This window comes from Berghia stephanieae, chromosome 2 (genome assembly GCF_034508935.2).
Source record: "Berghia stephanieae isolate SIO BIC M18660-M18661 chromosome 2, UCSD_Bste_1.3, whole genome shotgun sequence".
NCBI classification, from domain to species: Eukaryota; Metazoa; Mollusca; class Gastropoda; order Nudibranchia; family Aeolidiidae; genus Berghia; species Berghia stephanieae.
The window spans coordinates 96,393,010-96,408,009 of record NC_088361.1 but is presented as its reverse complement, the minus strand read 5'-3'; the positions used below and the strand labels follow the sequence as shown (position 1 = coordinate 96,408,009).

The 15,000-nt window shown below is 33.9% G+C and overlaps 1 protein-coding gene across 1 annotated transcript in view; it reads left to right on the top strand.

The window, feature by feature from the left end:
• Positions 1–15,000, top strand: part of LOC144965946 (prominin-1-A-like) — a 67,045-nt gene that overhangs the window by 32,478 nt on the left and 19,567 nt on the right. Inside the window, exons 5-16 of the mRNA XM_078901830.1 lie at positions 385–505; positions 2,274–2,340; positions 4,314–4,415; positions 4,794–4,975; positions 5,982–6,047; positions 7,644–7,707; positions 8,421–8,482; positions 9,421–9,503; positions 11,155–11,307; positions 12,219–12,345; positions 14,153–14,262; positions 14,809–14,899. Of these exons, the coding sequence (XP_078757956.1) occupies positions 385–505; positions 2,274–2,340; positions 4,314–4,415; positions 4,794–4,975; positions 5,982–6,047; positions 7,644–7,707; positions 8,421–8,482; positions 9,421–9,503; positions 11,155–11,307; positions 12,219–12,345; positions 14,153–14,262; positions 14,809–14,899 (1,228 nt within the window). The remainder of the gene's footprint in view (positions 1–384; positions 506–2,273; positions 2,341–4,313; positions 4,416–4,793; positions 4,976–5,981; positions 6,048–7,643; positions 7,708–8,420; positions 8,483–9,420; positions 9,504–11,154; positions 11,308–12,218; positions 12,346–14,152; positions 14,263–14,808; positions 14,900–15,000) is intronic.

The window sequence follows — 15,000 nt, the reverse complement described above, 5'->3', positions numbered from 1 at the left end:
GTCGTCCTCCTCGTCCTACTCCTCCTCCTCCTCTTCTTCTTCTTCTTCTTCTTCTTCCTCCTCCTCTTCCTTCTCTCCCTCCTCTTTTTCTTCCTGCCCCTCCTCTTTTTCCTCCTCCCCCTCATCATCACCATCATTATCATCTCATTGAAACAGTTCTTTAATGTTTTTCTTTGTCCTTCTGTGATTGATTCTGTGGTTTATTCTGTGATATAATTTGATATTAATATTCTGTAGACTGATATTCTGTGATGTGTTTTGTGATGTTCTTACAAATAATGATAAACATTGCGTTCACATTTATTAAAATAATTGGCCTGACATATAATGACGGGTCTTTAAGTTTTTTTTTCCTATTGCATCATTGTGTATACATTATTTCAGTGTTGGTGGAGTGATGCTGCTAGCCACAAGTGATTCTATCACCGATGGTTTGGCCAGTGTTCGAGACGATGTACCAGCCAACCTTGACGCATTGAAGAAGTTCTTAAATGATTCTACCGAGGTTTGTTGACTATTGCTTCTTCCAGGGTTTATGATCCATTATGAATTATGGCCCCAAAGACTTGCAGTTCATAAATAATGATTCAATAGAGGTTTATATCCATTTTGAATCCTTTACTAAGGGTTGTAGTCCATTATGAATGATTCTACCAAGGTTTGTAGTCCATTATGAATGCTTCTACCAAGGTTTGTATTCCAATATGAATGCTTCTACCAAGGTTTGTTGAGCATTTTCATTGAGTCTACCGAGGTTAATAACCCATTTTGAGTGACACTAACATGCCACCATAGTTATATTAATGATTATTCCGAGATTTACAGTACATTAATTACGTAAAATCCAGCCTATATTGTAGCCGGCAAAGTAATATATGCTGGTTACCGATTTTGAAAAAAAAAAGTGGTGGTGGGGGTGGGGGGGGGGGGGGGGGAAGAGATAATGTGAATGACGGTTTAGATGCGTTTGTTTTGTTGTTGTTGGGTTTGTTTTTTTTTAATCGAGACTTATGATGTAGATGTTTGGCATTTCCCTTTATCAACAAGACAAACAAATAATGATTGGCAACATAGAAATTAGCAAAAATATGATTGAGTAATGAGAAACGTTTGTCAGTTCACACTTTTATAAATTTTAGCATTATTTTTACGAATTGTCTATTGTCACTTTAGCATTTCTATAGTTTCACCATTCCCAATATTCGTTTTTCCCCTAAAAGGTCTTGTTAAATTAAATTCCATATATTACTTTGAACGTCGCCTATTATGTACCCTTTTTGACTCGTACCTATATCTAGGTGTTCCCAAATTGCCCGAGGACACAATACCAGGCCAAAATATAATCCTTGAAAATAATCCTCCGTATTATGATATATCTAGTTTTGACAATTAAATTTGAGTTTTTCCTTCCGAATTGGAAATCTTTGTGGATTACAGGTTTTTTTTTTTTTTTTTGTTAATCTTTGTTTGAAGCAGTCCCGTTTTTTCCAGCCTTTTATTTGTTCTGCACGTTCCTCTTTCATGTTGCCTGACAAAAGTTGTTCTAATATACGTTCTTATTCCGACTGGGTTTTCTTTTGATTTTGAATGTAATTAGCGTTGTTCGTGTAGTATGTTAGGGCTTAATCTATGTTATGAGCTCAGAGCCCTCCAGATGAAGGAATGTTTGGCGCACTGTAAATCTATATTATTATTATTGTTATTATTATTATTATTACGTGTGTATTATTATTATTATTATTATTATTATTATTATTATTATTATTATTATTATTATTATTATTATTATTATTGTTATTATTATTATTATTATTATTATTATTATTATTATTATTATTATTATTATTATTATTATTATTATTATTATTATTATTATTATTATTATTATTATTAGGGAAGAAAAGTACTGACTTCACATTTTATACTTTTCAGGTTCCAAAATTTTTGGAAGTGTGTATTTAACCAGTCTTTTTTTTTTTTTTTTTGTTGATATCACACGTTTGTTCCTCAACTTACTTACTTTCTTACTTACTATCCAGCGTCGTCCTCATTGACAGTGGCTATTTTCACTCGGCGATGACACATGTCTGTCCATTCCTCCCGTCTATTGACGGTAATAACTCTCTTCCATTCACATCTGTCCATTCTACGATATTTTTTTTTATATAACTAGGCCTAGGCCTTCCTCTTCTTCGTTTGCCATCCATTTTCCCCTAACTACTACCTTTAAAAACCGTTCAAACTCATTTTATGTTCAAACCTTTTTCTTTCAGGTCATCGACGAGTTTGCAACAACAGATCTAAATTTCACTCGTGATGTAATTTTTAGAGATTTAGACAGTAAGTAAAGTAATTTTCCAATTGGTTATTTATTTATTTTTTTATCGTAAACATTTCATAATCATAAGTCTGTGGGGCATCCGTTTATTCCAGTTTTTAAAGGTGAAAACAATATCGGTAATTGAATCAGGTCTATATGTGTATTTGTGTGTGGCTTTCACCAATCCATAGAAAGGGGTTGGGGAGGTACGCATTTTGGGCTTTGTAACGTCGTCAGTGACGATTCTGACATACTACGTACATTCCTTCTATATTTTCATAGCCCTTCTAAAAAAAAATTGGATGACAACAAATAAATTAAAGTTGAATGATGAAAAGACTGAAATTGTTGTTTTAGGTCATCCCAATATTGGAAACATCAAATATAACATTATTGGCTCGATTGTGCATAGTTCACCCGCTGTTAAAAAACTCGGCATCTTTATGGATGAGAATATGACATTAGACTTACACATAAAATATATTTCTCAATGTCTAAATTTCCAACTCAACGGAATTGGTAAAATTAGAAATTACATAAATACAGATTTGACAAAAAACTTGATTATATCATTGGTTCTTTCAAAACTTGACTATTGTTGCTCTCTCATTTTGAACCTCACCAGCGAGAGAATACTCCTTAAGCGCAGCAAGAAACATCATGCGTCACCTCTGCTAAAAGGGTCCGTTGCTTCCTGTTAAGGAGCGAATATTGTACAATGTTCTGATCTTGTGTTTTAAATGCCTCAACACATATCAACCAACTTATCTTTATGAGGATTTGGAGTTATATACACCAACCGTCGCTCATCCTCCGATGGAAAATTGCTTGTCACTCAAGGAAAGAACTCTTTCGGTCATTTGGAGGACGGTCTTTTTCTAGAAACATCCCAACCTCTGGAATAAACTTCCAAAAGAAATACGGCATTATTCATCGGAAGATATGTTTAAAAAGCATCTTAAGACTTTGTTATATTCCCAACTGAATCATTGATACCCCTGTAAAACGCTTTGAGTACTTCCTCGTGACATGGAAGAGCGCTCAACAAATATAATAATAATAATAATAATAATAATAATAATAATAATAATAATAATAATAATAATAATAATAATAATAATAATAATAATAATAATAATAATAATAATAATAATCTTAATTTCCTCTTTTCTGTTGTTTTGTTTTCCCTTTAGGTGAATTTTCACCGGCACATTTCCTGAGGTGAAATTTAGTAGGGGGGGGGGGGGGGGGTGCAAAAATTATGAAAAAAAATAGATGGGGGGAGGGGATTGGCTAGTTTATATGATACAGTAGAGTTGCGTAACTCATAGCATAAGATGTGCTACGTTGGATGTAGTCGTAGTAAGCATGTGGCTGATTCTTTCAAACCCTCTTTATAGTATAGAGATGCAGGTTTCTACTTTTTTCTTCTCTTACAGACTGGTTATCACTCCCTCAGTCTCGGGTTTTTGCTATTTTGAGTAGTGTAAGAGTAAGAGCGCGCCATAGAATGAAATACACAGTCTGGCAGGAAATCTATTTGATTTAATATGTTTCAAAAACTACGTTAACTGATTTGACCAATCGACAATAAGATTGTTTTGTGTTGTTTTAGGGTTAAACAAATTTTTGTTTTTTTTTTGGAGAGCAGGAGTTGTTGTTTTTTGGGGTTTTCTTTTGTTGCTGTTGTTTGTTTTGTTTGTTTGTTTGTTGTTATTTACCAGTGACAAAATAATAGTGTCACATTATTATGGTATTAAATCTTTAAAAGGTTGTTAGATTGCTTAAAAGGTTAGTTTGATTTTTTGTATTACCAATGTCAAATATAAATGGGAGAAAACAAAATTTATCTTCGCCATGCTATTTGTAGTAGTGAGATGATTTTTTAAATATACATAATGGCGACCTACGCATTAGAAGAAAGTTCTGATCATAAAACATGGCGCCAATGAATATTACAAACTGTTTAAGTATTTAAAACTTTTCTCTTCAGATATTGGCTTCATTTTTGGTGGGATGGTGAGAGATAACTTTCTGAACGAAACAAACGTTTATCTGGATGTAATCAGCAAGTCGGTCAAAAGAATGGATAAAGGTGGAGTATATAAGAATAATAGTCAGATTGATTTGAATAACATACTAATGACATTTCTTTAATGGTGTTATACTAATTTCAATAACAGGAGGAAAATTTCTTTTTCGATCTTTGGACACTCACTCCAATATGTATATCTTTCAATGGTAGGTGACAGCTATGGATAACTTTCAATTTAGATGTTATAATAAAAATAAAAAAAAGCAATAAACATATTATTAAACGCAATATTTTTTTCTCCAGCATATTGATTGATAAAGTTTTCCTTATCTCATATCGTATATGTGTCAAGTCATTTATACACTAAATGCATAGCCTTCTTAAAATTAATCTTCCATATTTTTTAAGCTAACATTCGGTCTTCATATTTTTCGACAGATATGGCCACGTTGAAAGAGCAAATTCCAGGAGTAAATGAACAATTGGACTATGTAAAGTCAAACGTGTCAGCTTACATAAAGGTTATGGAGAAAATTAAAACTGATTTTGACACACAAGCTGCAACGACTGGATCATCTCAAACTGCCCCCAATATAGATTCAACAATTGACACGACAGAGGTGAAGATGAATTAATTTGACCTTAGCCTTTATAATTATTATTTATTTGCGTTTTGTTTTTGTTTTAGTTAGTCGTTTTGTTTTGCTTTTGTTTTTTTTGTTTTTTGTTGTTGTTGTTGTTTTTTTTTACTGTCATTCTTAAATTCATTTTTTCCTTTTTTAGAACAGTTTTGACACGTCAGGCCCCCCACAAAATGCATATTATCTCTATTGTTGTGCACATCACTCACCAACAATTTCACTAACTGACTCCGCGTTCAAATTCCTATTTAGGATTTCTCCCCTTGACAATTTAGGAGAACTCATTTTTCCCTTTGCTTCATTGCTTTTGCTTCCCCTTAGATAAACGTTTTACTTTCATTTCACCTAGTTATCCAATTCATATTAGTCTCGTTAGTCTTTATTTTACACTGTCTGTCCTTGTTCTCTTTCATTGGTTTTTCCTTATTATTACATTGAAATTTCACAGTGTATGTTCTAGTATTATACAAAATAGTCATGCTTAAAAATAAACCATTAAAATTTTTTTTGAGCTTTTATATTGCGCAATATCCACTAAACGTGCTCAAAGCGCTTTACAAATAATTTCAATCCCATTTTTGCCCTAATTTGTATTGATCAGCCATTCTTTAGTTTTATATTTATTGTTGACAATTGGCAGTGAATGTGACATTTTGGAAGCAAATATTTAGTTTGGAGAAGTTGCATGTTTCAATTATTAGAGGGACAGTGAGAATAAAAAGAAGGATAAGTGATTGATAACTTTTTTTCAATGGGAAAGAATACAATGGCATTAAAGAGTTTAGAGTAGAAAAAAAATATGAATAGGTAAAACATTATTAAATTTTGTGAGAGAAGTCAAGGTGAGTATTTTTAGTTGATAATTCTTGTCTATTACAAATTTTTCTGTCAATCATTAAAGATGAATATTGGCAAATATAGAATTATTAACATCTGCATGAAATGAACATTTTTGAACTAAACTTTTATTTTCATTTTGGTTCAGATGAACACATTTAATGGCACATCACAAATTGATGAAGTGGGAAACCTAACAGAGAAATATGAAAACGTAAGGAGCTTTGTTAATCATCATTACCAACATCATCATCATCATCATCATTATCATTATCATCATCATCATCATCATCATCATCATCATCATCATCATCATCATCATCATCATCATCATCATCATCATCATCATTATCATTATCAACATCATCATCATCATTATCATTATCATCATCATCATCATCATCCTTATCATTATCATCAGCATCATCATCATCATCATCAAGAACTGTCAGATCGAGACAGACATTGGCGATCATGCCCCTTCAATCCTCTATATCCTCTGATCGTCTCTCCAGAGACCAGTGACATAACCTGTCTGTTGTCTACGTTTGCTTCTTTTTCCTATTAGTTTTCCCCAACAAGACCTCTTTCTCAATATTACTCTTATACGACCAAGAAATTTTAATTCTATTTCTCTCATGGTTCTAAGGAGAGAGCATTTTATGTCTGTTGGTCCAAGACTTCTTCTTTTTTCACTCACTCTGTTCGGGATATTCTTATGATTTTTCAAAGAAGCCACATTCCAGCAGCTTTCAACTTTTGTTCTATTTCTTTGTTGATATTTCAACACTCACATCCATGTTAATATTTGGCAGATCAAACCTCTGAAGTCTACTTATGAGCTTTGCGCACCATGTTTTATTTAATTTTGGGTGGATCAGACCTCTGATGCCTGTGCACCATGTTTTATTCAATGTTGGACAGATAAACCTCTGATGATATCAGAGGTCTGATCCGCCCAAAATGAGATAAAACGTGGTGTGCAAAGCTCGTATGCAGACTTCCAAGCTTTGATCCGCCGATCCTGAAAATCGGGACTTCAGAGGTTTGATACGCCGACCATTGATATAGGACTGATCGGATATAAACATATTTTGGTGTTTATTTCAATATTTTTGTTTTTCATTGTTTCAATTTATTAAAGCATATTTGGAAAGGGTGATTCTTCTTTTTACCTTGTGGATTATTGGGGTTTTTTTTCTATTGGATGGTATTTGATATCCAAGATAAATGAACTTATTAACTTCTCATAATTGGTGAGAGTTGTGGAAAAGCTTACAAATGGAGGCATATTGTCTCTTGGATGTCACCAATATTATCAATAGTTACTGAATAAAATTTTAACAAACCTAAATAATTTTGAAAAGCATTAGAGCGTTCCATGCCTCAATTTCCTAATAAAAAGGAGACAAAACAGTATCAGACCTGCCCGCTTGAATATATACAAATTAGTAATTTTAAAGAGATAAAAGTTGTAGTCGCTATGGCCAATTTTAGAAATCAACACTTTGCCTCACAGGGATTAAAAACTCTACAAAATCCTTTAAATTATGTAGTCTGCAATCAGTTCCATTTTCAATAAGTTTTAATGACTTAGAGATGCTCTTGAAGTTTCTGAAATTGGAGCCCAAATTTCGAAATTCTACTAATTTTCCGTATGAGTAGGCAGGTCTGAATGCAGTAAGTACAATGTGTTTCCAATGCACGTCTTATTTTATGCATGTATAGTACAGTTAAAGAGAATCATTATTGTTTTTTATGATGGCATTGATATAACATATTTATAAGACAATTATTTCTGTCCTTCCAGTCAATGAAAGAGATAAACGACATTCCAGAAAAGGTTCACAATGACTCGGGAAAAGCTGTATCAGGTAATTGTTTAATTAATGAACTTAGCAGGAGTGGTTATAAAAGGAACAAAATTGACATCACTCAGCTCTTTGTTATTATTTTTAGTCAGCCATTTTCATGAGTAGTTGTCACTAAATTTGTTCAATCAGACTATACACGTTCAAGGTTACACATGGTTTTGTGTGTTGGTACGTTATATCCGGCTGGTAGATGTTATGAGTAATTTGCCTGTATGAATAGCATCAGTAAAGTCAGTCTTTGCATTTTGCACCCGAGGCTTCTTGGAACCATGAGTATACTAACGCTTATGAAATTAAGGACCGAACCACATGTTCGAGAGGGAGTTTTTTTTTGTTTATGTGTTTTTAGATCTTCCTGAATGTATTGCTACTTTGCCTTACGTCTGCAAGCATGCACCAAGAGAGATGTAAATCATCCCCATAAAGGGGCAGCATGGCTCAGCGATACGGTCTTTGCTTCCTACCTGAAAGGTACCGAATTCGATCACCCACTGCTGCGTTGTGTGGTCTTGAGCAAGTCACCTTGCCCTAATTCAATTTGCGGCCTACACTGTGGCTGCTGTCTGGGTTATTCCAGTCTTCCCTCTGAATAGACCCTGGAGACAAATTTCCCCTACGAGATGAATACAGGGATTATATTTATTTATTTTATTTTTTAAAAGAATATTCTACACTTGCTGTTTTAATTATTTCCATGTTTATTTCTGCACCAGATTTGAAAACCTCCATTTTGGACTACACTTCAGATGTGACGGACACAACCGATGATCTGGATGTAAGTTGAACATAAAAAACGTGTAATTGACGATTAGTGTTAAATGTGCTTAAAGTGTGAGTGTGCGTGTGTGTGTGTGTGTGTGTGTGTGTGTGTGTGTGTATTCATTAGTCCCATACCGTTTGTGTCATTTCATATCGATCCACTAACGAATATACAGTTCTCCTTGTGATATTAAGCATTCTTGCGACACTGGTCACAGACTGTCCAACTTGAAGATGACCAATGGCACGTGCATGTTGTTCTTAACTAAGCGATGACATCGCATAGATTAATGGATGGTATTTTGCATTGTGTTTTCCTGCCTTGAAAATGTTTCAAGAAGACACAGATGGCAAAAAATTTAATCTACACACTTCCTGTCCAGAGTAAGGGGCTAAAAGGTCATTTTAGCATGTGTGCGACGTGGTGAGCAAATTTCAGGTAAAAAACAAAAACATCAACTATCGGTACACAGAAAGGCTAATGGTAAACAACTCAGTTGAAAATCATTAGCCTACGCTAACGGATAAAAAAGTAAAGACGATCTTAAATGTGTATACTTTCTTTTGGTCGGAAGTATATATATATATATATATATATATATATATATATATATATATATATATATATATATATATATATATATATATAATACATATATATATATTATATATATATATATATATATATATATATATATATATATATATATATATATATATGACAGAGAGAGAGAGAGAAAGAGAGAGAGAGAGAGGAGAGAGAGAGAGGAGAGAAGAGAGAGAGAGAGAGAGAGAGAGAGAGAGAGAGAGAGAGAGAGAGAGAGAGAGAGAGAGAGAAATACTAAGTCTAGCTTATAATTTACCTAAATGATTGGATTCCACTCATTCCGAATTCAATATTTCCAACTATTCTGATTTACAACCCAATGTGGCACACTTGCATTTTCAACACAGTTTGCTGATCGTATCGAGACTGATGACATGAAGGACGATATCGTGGATTATGCCGATACAATGACAGATTATGATGATTACAGGTAATCAAATATAATAACTTATTTATTACTTTTTTTTTGTAATGAGGTTTTATGTAGCGCAATATCCACTATACATGCTCAAAGCGCTTTACAAGGGGTCCCTGGCCAATTGCAACATTTTTAACATTTCGGACGCGACATGACCCCTGTTAGGCGATATTACAATTTTTGGGAATAGAGACAATACTGTTAACGGCCAGGTACTCATTCTAACACTTGAGTACGGTGAGAGAATGTGAGTAAAGAGCCTTTTCCAAGGACTCAACTATGTGCTGAGCGAGGCTCGAACCCAGGACCTTCCAATCCAAAAGCAAGTTTCATACCACTAGACCACATAGCCGCACACTTATATTCAATGTCAAACCCTGAAAGCAGTCCCAGTGGCATACCATGGTTTTCAATTATGTTGCAGAATTTGAAATTTTTGCTGTTGTCTTCTACTTCTTATTCTTTCTCTTCTGTTCCTCCTTCTCCTCCTCCGCAATTTCTTCTCCTCCTTTTTTTCTAGTTCTTCTCATTCTTTTCTCTCTTGTTGTTCGTTGTTGATTTGTATTTTGTTATTTTGTTGCTTCTTTTTCTTCTTCTTTCTTCTTATTCTTCTTCTTCTTCTTTCTCTTCTTTTCTTCTTCTCCTTCTTTTTTTCTTTCTTCTTCTTCTCCTTCTTCTTCTTCTTCTCTTTCTTCTTCTTTTTCTTTCTTCTTTCTTCTTCTTCTTCTTCTTTTCTTCCTCTCTTCTTCTTCTTTCTTCTTCTTCTTCTTCTTCTTCTTTTCTTCTTCTTCTTTTCTTCTCTCTTCTTCTTCTTCTTCTCTCTTCTTCTTTCTTTCTTCTCTTCTTCTTCTTTTCTTCTTCTTCTTTTCTTCTTCTTCTTCTTCTTCTTCTTCTTTTCTTCTTTTCTTTTTTTTCTTCTTCTTCTTCTTCTTCTTCTTCTTCTTCTTCTCTTCTTCTTCTTCTTCTTCTTCTTCTTCTTTTCTTCTTCTTCTTCTTCTTCTTCTTCTTTTCTTCTTCTTCTTCTTCTTCTTTCTTCTTTTCTTCTTCTTCTTCTTCTTTCTTCTTCTTCTTCTTCTTCTTCTTCTTCTTCTTCTTCTCTTCTTCTTTCTTCTTCTTCTTCTTCTTCTTCTCTCTTTCCCTTTTTCTTCTTCTTCTTCTCTTCTTTCTCTCTTTTTCCTTCTTCTCTTTTTCTTCTTCTTCTTCTTCTTCTTCTTCTTCTTTTCTTCTCTCTTCTTCTTTTCTTCTTCTTCTTCTTCTTCTTCTTCTTCTTCTTTCTTCTTCTTTCTTTCTTCTTCTTCTTCTTCTTCTTCTTCTTCTTCTCTTCTTCTTCTTCTTCTTTCTTCTTCTTCTTCTTCTTCTTCTTTCTTCTTTCTTCTTTTCTTCTCCTCCTCCTCTCTTTCCTCCTCCTCTTCTCTGCCTCCTCCATTAAAAAAATATATAAATCTATATATAATATATATATATATATATATATATATATATATATATATATATATATATATATATTAATATATAAATGATGTTTGTGTGTGTGTTTGAATTATATTCCTTATTCCTTGGTGAGAAAATGAGCTAGTGCTAGAAATTGTCATGTTTCCAAGATATGTAATGTTAAACCAAATCCTTGTCAATAATAAGTTATCACATTACTCGTCAATTTCAGGCAGTATGCTAGTCAGGGCCTTGGAGCCGTTGTCATTGTGATCGCATTGCTCTTGCTCCTGGGTCTTTTCTTTGGAACCTTTTGTGGCAAGAGCTCCACGCCACCCCATGAACGAGGCTGTGCCTCCAACAGTGGTGGAAATCTTCTCATAGCGTGAGTTAAAAAATTATTATAAATAGGCACCTTGTCCTTTTTATCTAGTTGTGGTGATGACAGGTCTAATACTGCTGCTGGTGATGATGATGATGATGATGATGATGATGATGATGATGATGATGATGATGACGACGACATGGACAACGGCGATGACGACAACGATAATGATGATGATGAGATGATGATGAGATGATGATGATAGTGATGATGATGATGATGATGATGATGAAGCTGATGATGATGACGATGAAGCTGATGGTAATGATGAAGCTGATGGTAATGATGAAGATGATGATGGTGGTGATGATGATGATGATGATGATGATGACGATGATGATGATGATGATGATGATTATGATGATGATGATGATTATGATGATGATATTGATGATGTAATGATGATGAATTTTGATGAAACAATGTCAATGAAAAGAATGGACAGGAGGAAGTGACGGAGAAAGAGAAATAGCAAGATTATGGGGGAAGAAGATGATGACGATTATGACTACAAAATGAATGAAGAGGAATATTTAAGTTGTGTAAATACTCGAAACGGCTTTAAAATCGGCTTTTGTGTGTGTGCGGCTATGTGGTCTTGTGGTATGACACTTGCTTTCGAATTGGAAGGTCCTGGGTTCGAGCCTCGCTCGATGCATAGTTGAGTCCTTGGAAAAGACTCTTTACTCACATTCTCTCACTGTACTCAGGTGTAAAATGAATACCTGGCCGTCAACAGCATTGTCTGTCGGAAAAAATTGTAATATCGTCTAACAGGCATCATGTCTTATTCTAATTGTTACGTGTTGCTGTTGGTCAGGGACATTTAATGGATATTGTGCAGTATAAAAGCTCTAGTATTTTTTTTTTTTTTTTTTTTAATGTAAACTTTCTATATTTTAAATTTCTAGGGCTGTTGTACTGACATTTATCTTTGGTTCACTCCTGATGTTGCTGACAACTCTCCTGTTTATTGTGGGGACACCACTGGAAAATTATGGATGTGTAGCATTTAGAGACCTCTCTGTCTTGGATAAGGTAGGTATTAATGAGCCAGTCACTCAAACCTGTCAAAGATAAAGTCGGTATTAAATCTCTCCTTACCAGCCATTTTCAGGATTTCCCCCAAAACTTCATACACAACTAACACAAAATAGATTTTTTTATCACTCAAACACAATAGCAGTAAAATTCTTGCGATACATAATTTCTTTTTTCAAAACATGGTCTACAACACACTGTTCATTTTCTTTAAATGTTATGATGTACAAGAGAAATTTGAATAGGAAAAATGTTGGTTGTATCGTAACGAATGTGACGATTTTCCTATGCGTGGTAAGGAGAGGGTTAATAAGCCAGTCACTCAAACCTTGGACCACTCTGTCATAGATAAAGTTGGTATTAATGAGCCAATCACTCAAACTTTGGACCTCTCTGTCATAGATAAAGTCGGTATTAATGAGCCAATCACTCAAACCTTGGACCTCTCTGTCATAGATAACGTTGGTATTGATGAGCCACTCACTCAATCCTCGGACCTCTCTGTCATAGATAAAGTTGGTGTTAATGAGCCAGTCACTCAATCCTTGGACCACTCTGTCATAGATAGTCGGTATTTATGAGCCAATCACTCAATCATAAACCACTCTGTCATAGATAAAGTTGGTATTAATGAGCCAGTCACTCAGTCCTTGGACCTCTCTGACATAGATAGTCGGTATTTATGAACCACTCACTCAATCCTTGGACCACTCTGTCATAGATAGTCGGTATTTATGAGCCACTCACTCAATCATAGGACCTCTCTGTCATAGATAAAGTTGGTATTAATGAGCCAGTCACTCAAACCTTGGACCTCTCTGTCATAGATAAAGTCGGTATTAATGAGCCAATCACTCATTCCTTGGACCTCTCTGTCATGATTAAGATAGGTATAAATGAGCCAGACACTCAGACCTTGGAGATGGCGCGGGTTTTAAACAGTTTCATTATAACTAATTTACCATAAATTTATTTGACAAATTGGAAAAACATATAATTTTCATACAGACACTCTGCAGCACAAAATCAGTCGAGGTGTAATTTTTGCACTTTTTGTCCATCATCTACTTTGACACACTATAAAAGTAATGTCAGTATATATGTTTTGTTAGACTTTCAATCTGTGATTCATTAATTTGTCAATGTTGAAAGAAGAAAATCAAATTAAAACTAATTTTGGTCTTAATGCATGATTCACAAAAAAATAACAAGAGAAAAAACTGTAAAAATGAACAATAAATAATGATAATAAATTATAAGATAATTAAATACAGATTAGAAAATAATTGAGTTGCTACTCCCGACAGAAAAAATATAAAAATTGCATGCTGCATACTTTTGATAACAGAATTTATTCTCTCTAAAAATGTTAACTGAGTATTTTTAGCTGTCATTAGATCTAACCTCTTTATGGGAAAAGGTTGTTCGTTTATAGATATTGTGAGTTTAAGCGAGCACAAATGCGTTTGTGTGCTTTGAATCTCCAATCATTTTTTTCCTTTTTCTACTTTTTCTTTATTTTTAAAACTTTTTTTAATTTGTTGACTATGTTCAAGAATCTGTGTGGTTTCTTCTGTCCTCCCATAGTGGACTGGGAGGCAATTACTGTGTCTTTTATCCCTCTAAATCTGTTTTCCAACTTGCTTTCTGTCTTTGTCTACTTTGGAACTGTTATATTTACATTTGTTCAATATTTTTTACTGTCCACAGCTTCAGGTAGCATTTTATTTATTTTAAATCCACCAATCTGCAGACTCATAAAGAAATATATCAATTCTTTTATTTGTTTTTTTTTCCACAAAAGCTGATCAACGACTACCATGTTTTTGGCACTGTCGATGGCACTGGCAATTACCTTGGTGAAAAGATTTTGGATGACGCTAACCAATCCATGACTTTGCAGGAAACGATGGCGTAAGTGGTGGCTAGTTACAGTTATATAAATAGAACAAAGCATATTGAATATAGTGGTTTACTACATGCCTAGACTTAACCACCTTGAATAGGTCTTGTCCAGCTTTGTAATAAATGCCATATTGAATTGAACGGCTATGATATCTTATAAATACATAAACTTGTTGATATTTGATATAAAGAGTTCAAAATTAATCAGGAGAGCATGTGTTTTTTTTTTCTTTGATTTCCTTGACAGATATTTTTTTATTAGCTAGGAGTATAGGGAGGGGCCGGCAAATATTTTCCCAAAAATTGGCTGAATTTGCAATTAGCGGTTGTGTTCACAATGTCTTGTCTTGTCTCTGCACTTTGTAGGCTTAAGAAAGAATGTTCACCCTTCTCCCTTTCTCTCTCTTTCTCTCTTTTTCTCTCTCCTCTCTCTCTCTCTCTCTCTCTCTCACACACACACATACACATCTATATATTTATATATACACATTTACGCATACATATACATTAATTCGATTTTCTGGTTTTCTCAAGCTATACATAAAATATTTACAGATCCTGCAAAAACAATGAGGGAATATATAAAGCTTTCAGAATGAACGAGTCTAACATCTTCAACATAACAGAAATCCTGGACTATAAGTCTGTAAGTATCGCTCTAGATTCGGTTTGTTTTTGTTGTTTTTGTTTTTATACCTAGCTATATTCAGCCATCAAAATTATCGTTTACCATCTTTAACCAATTAA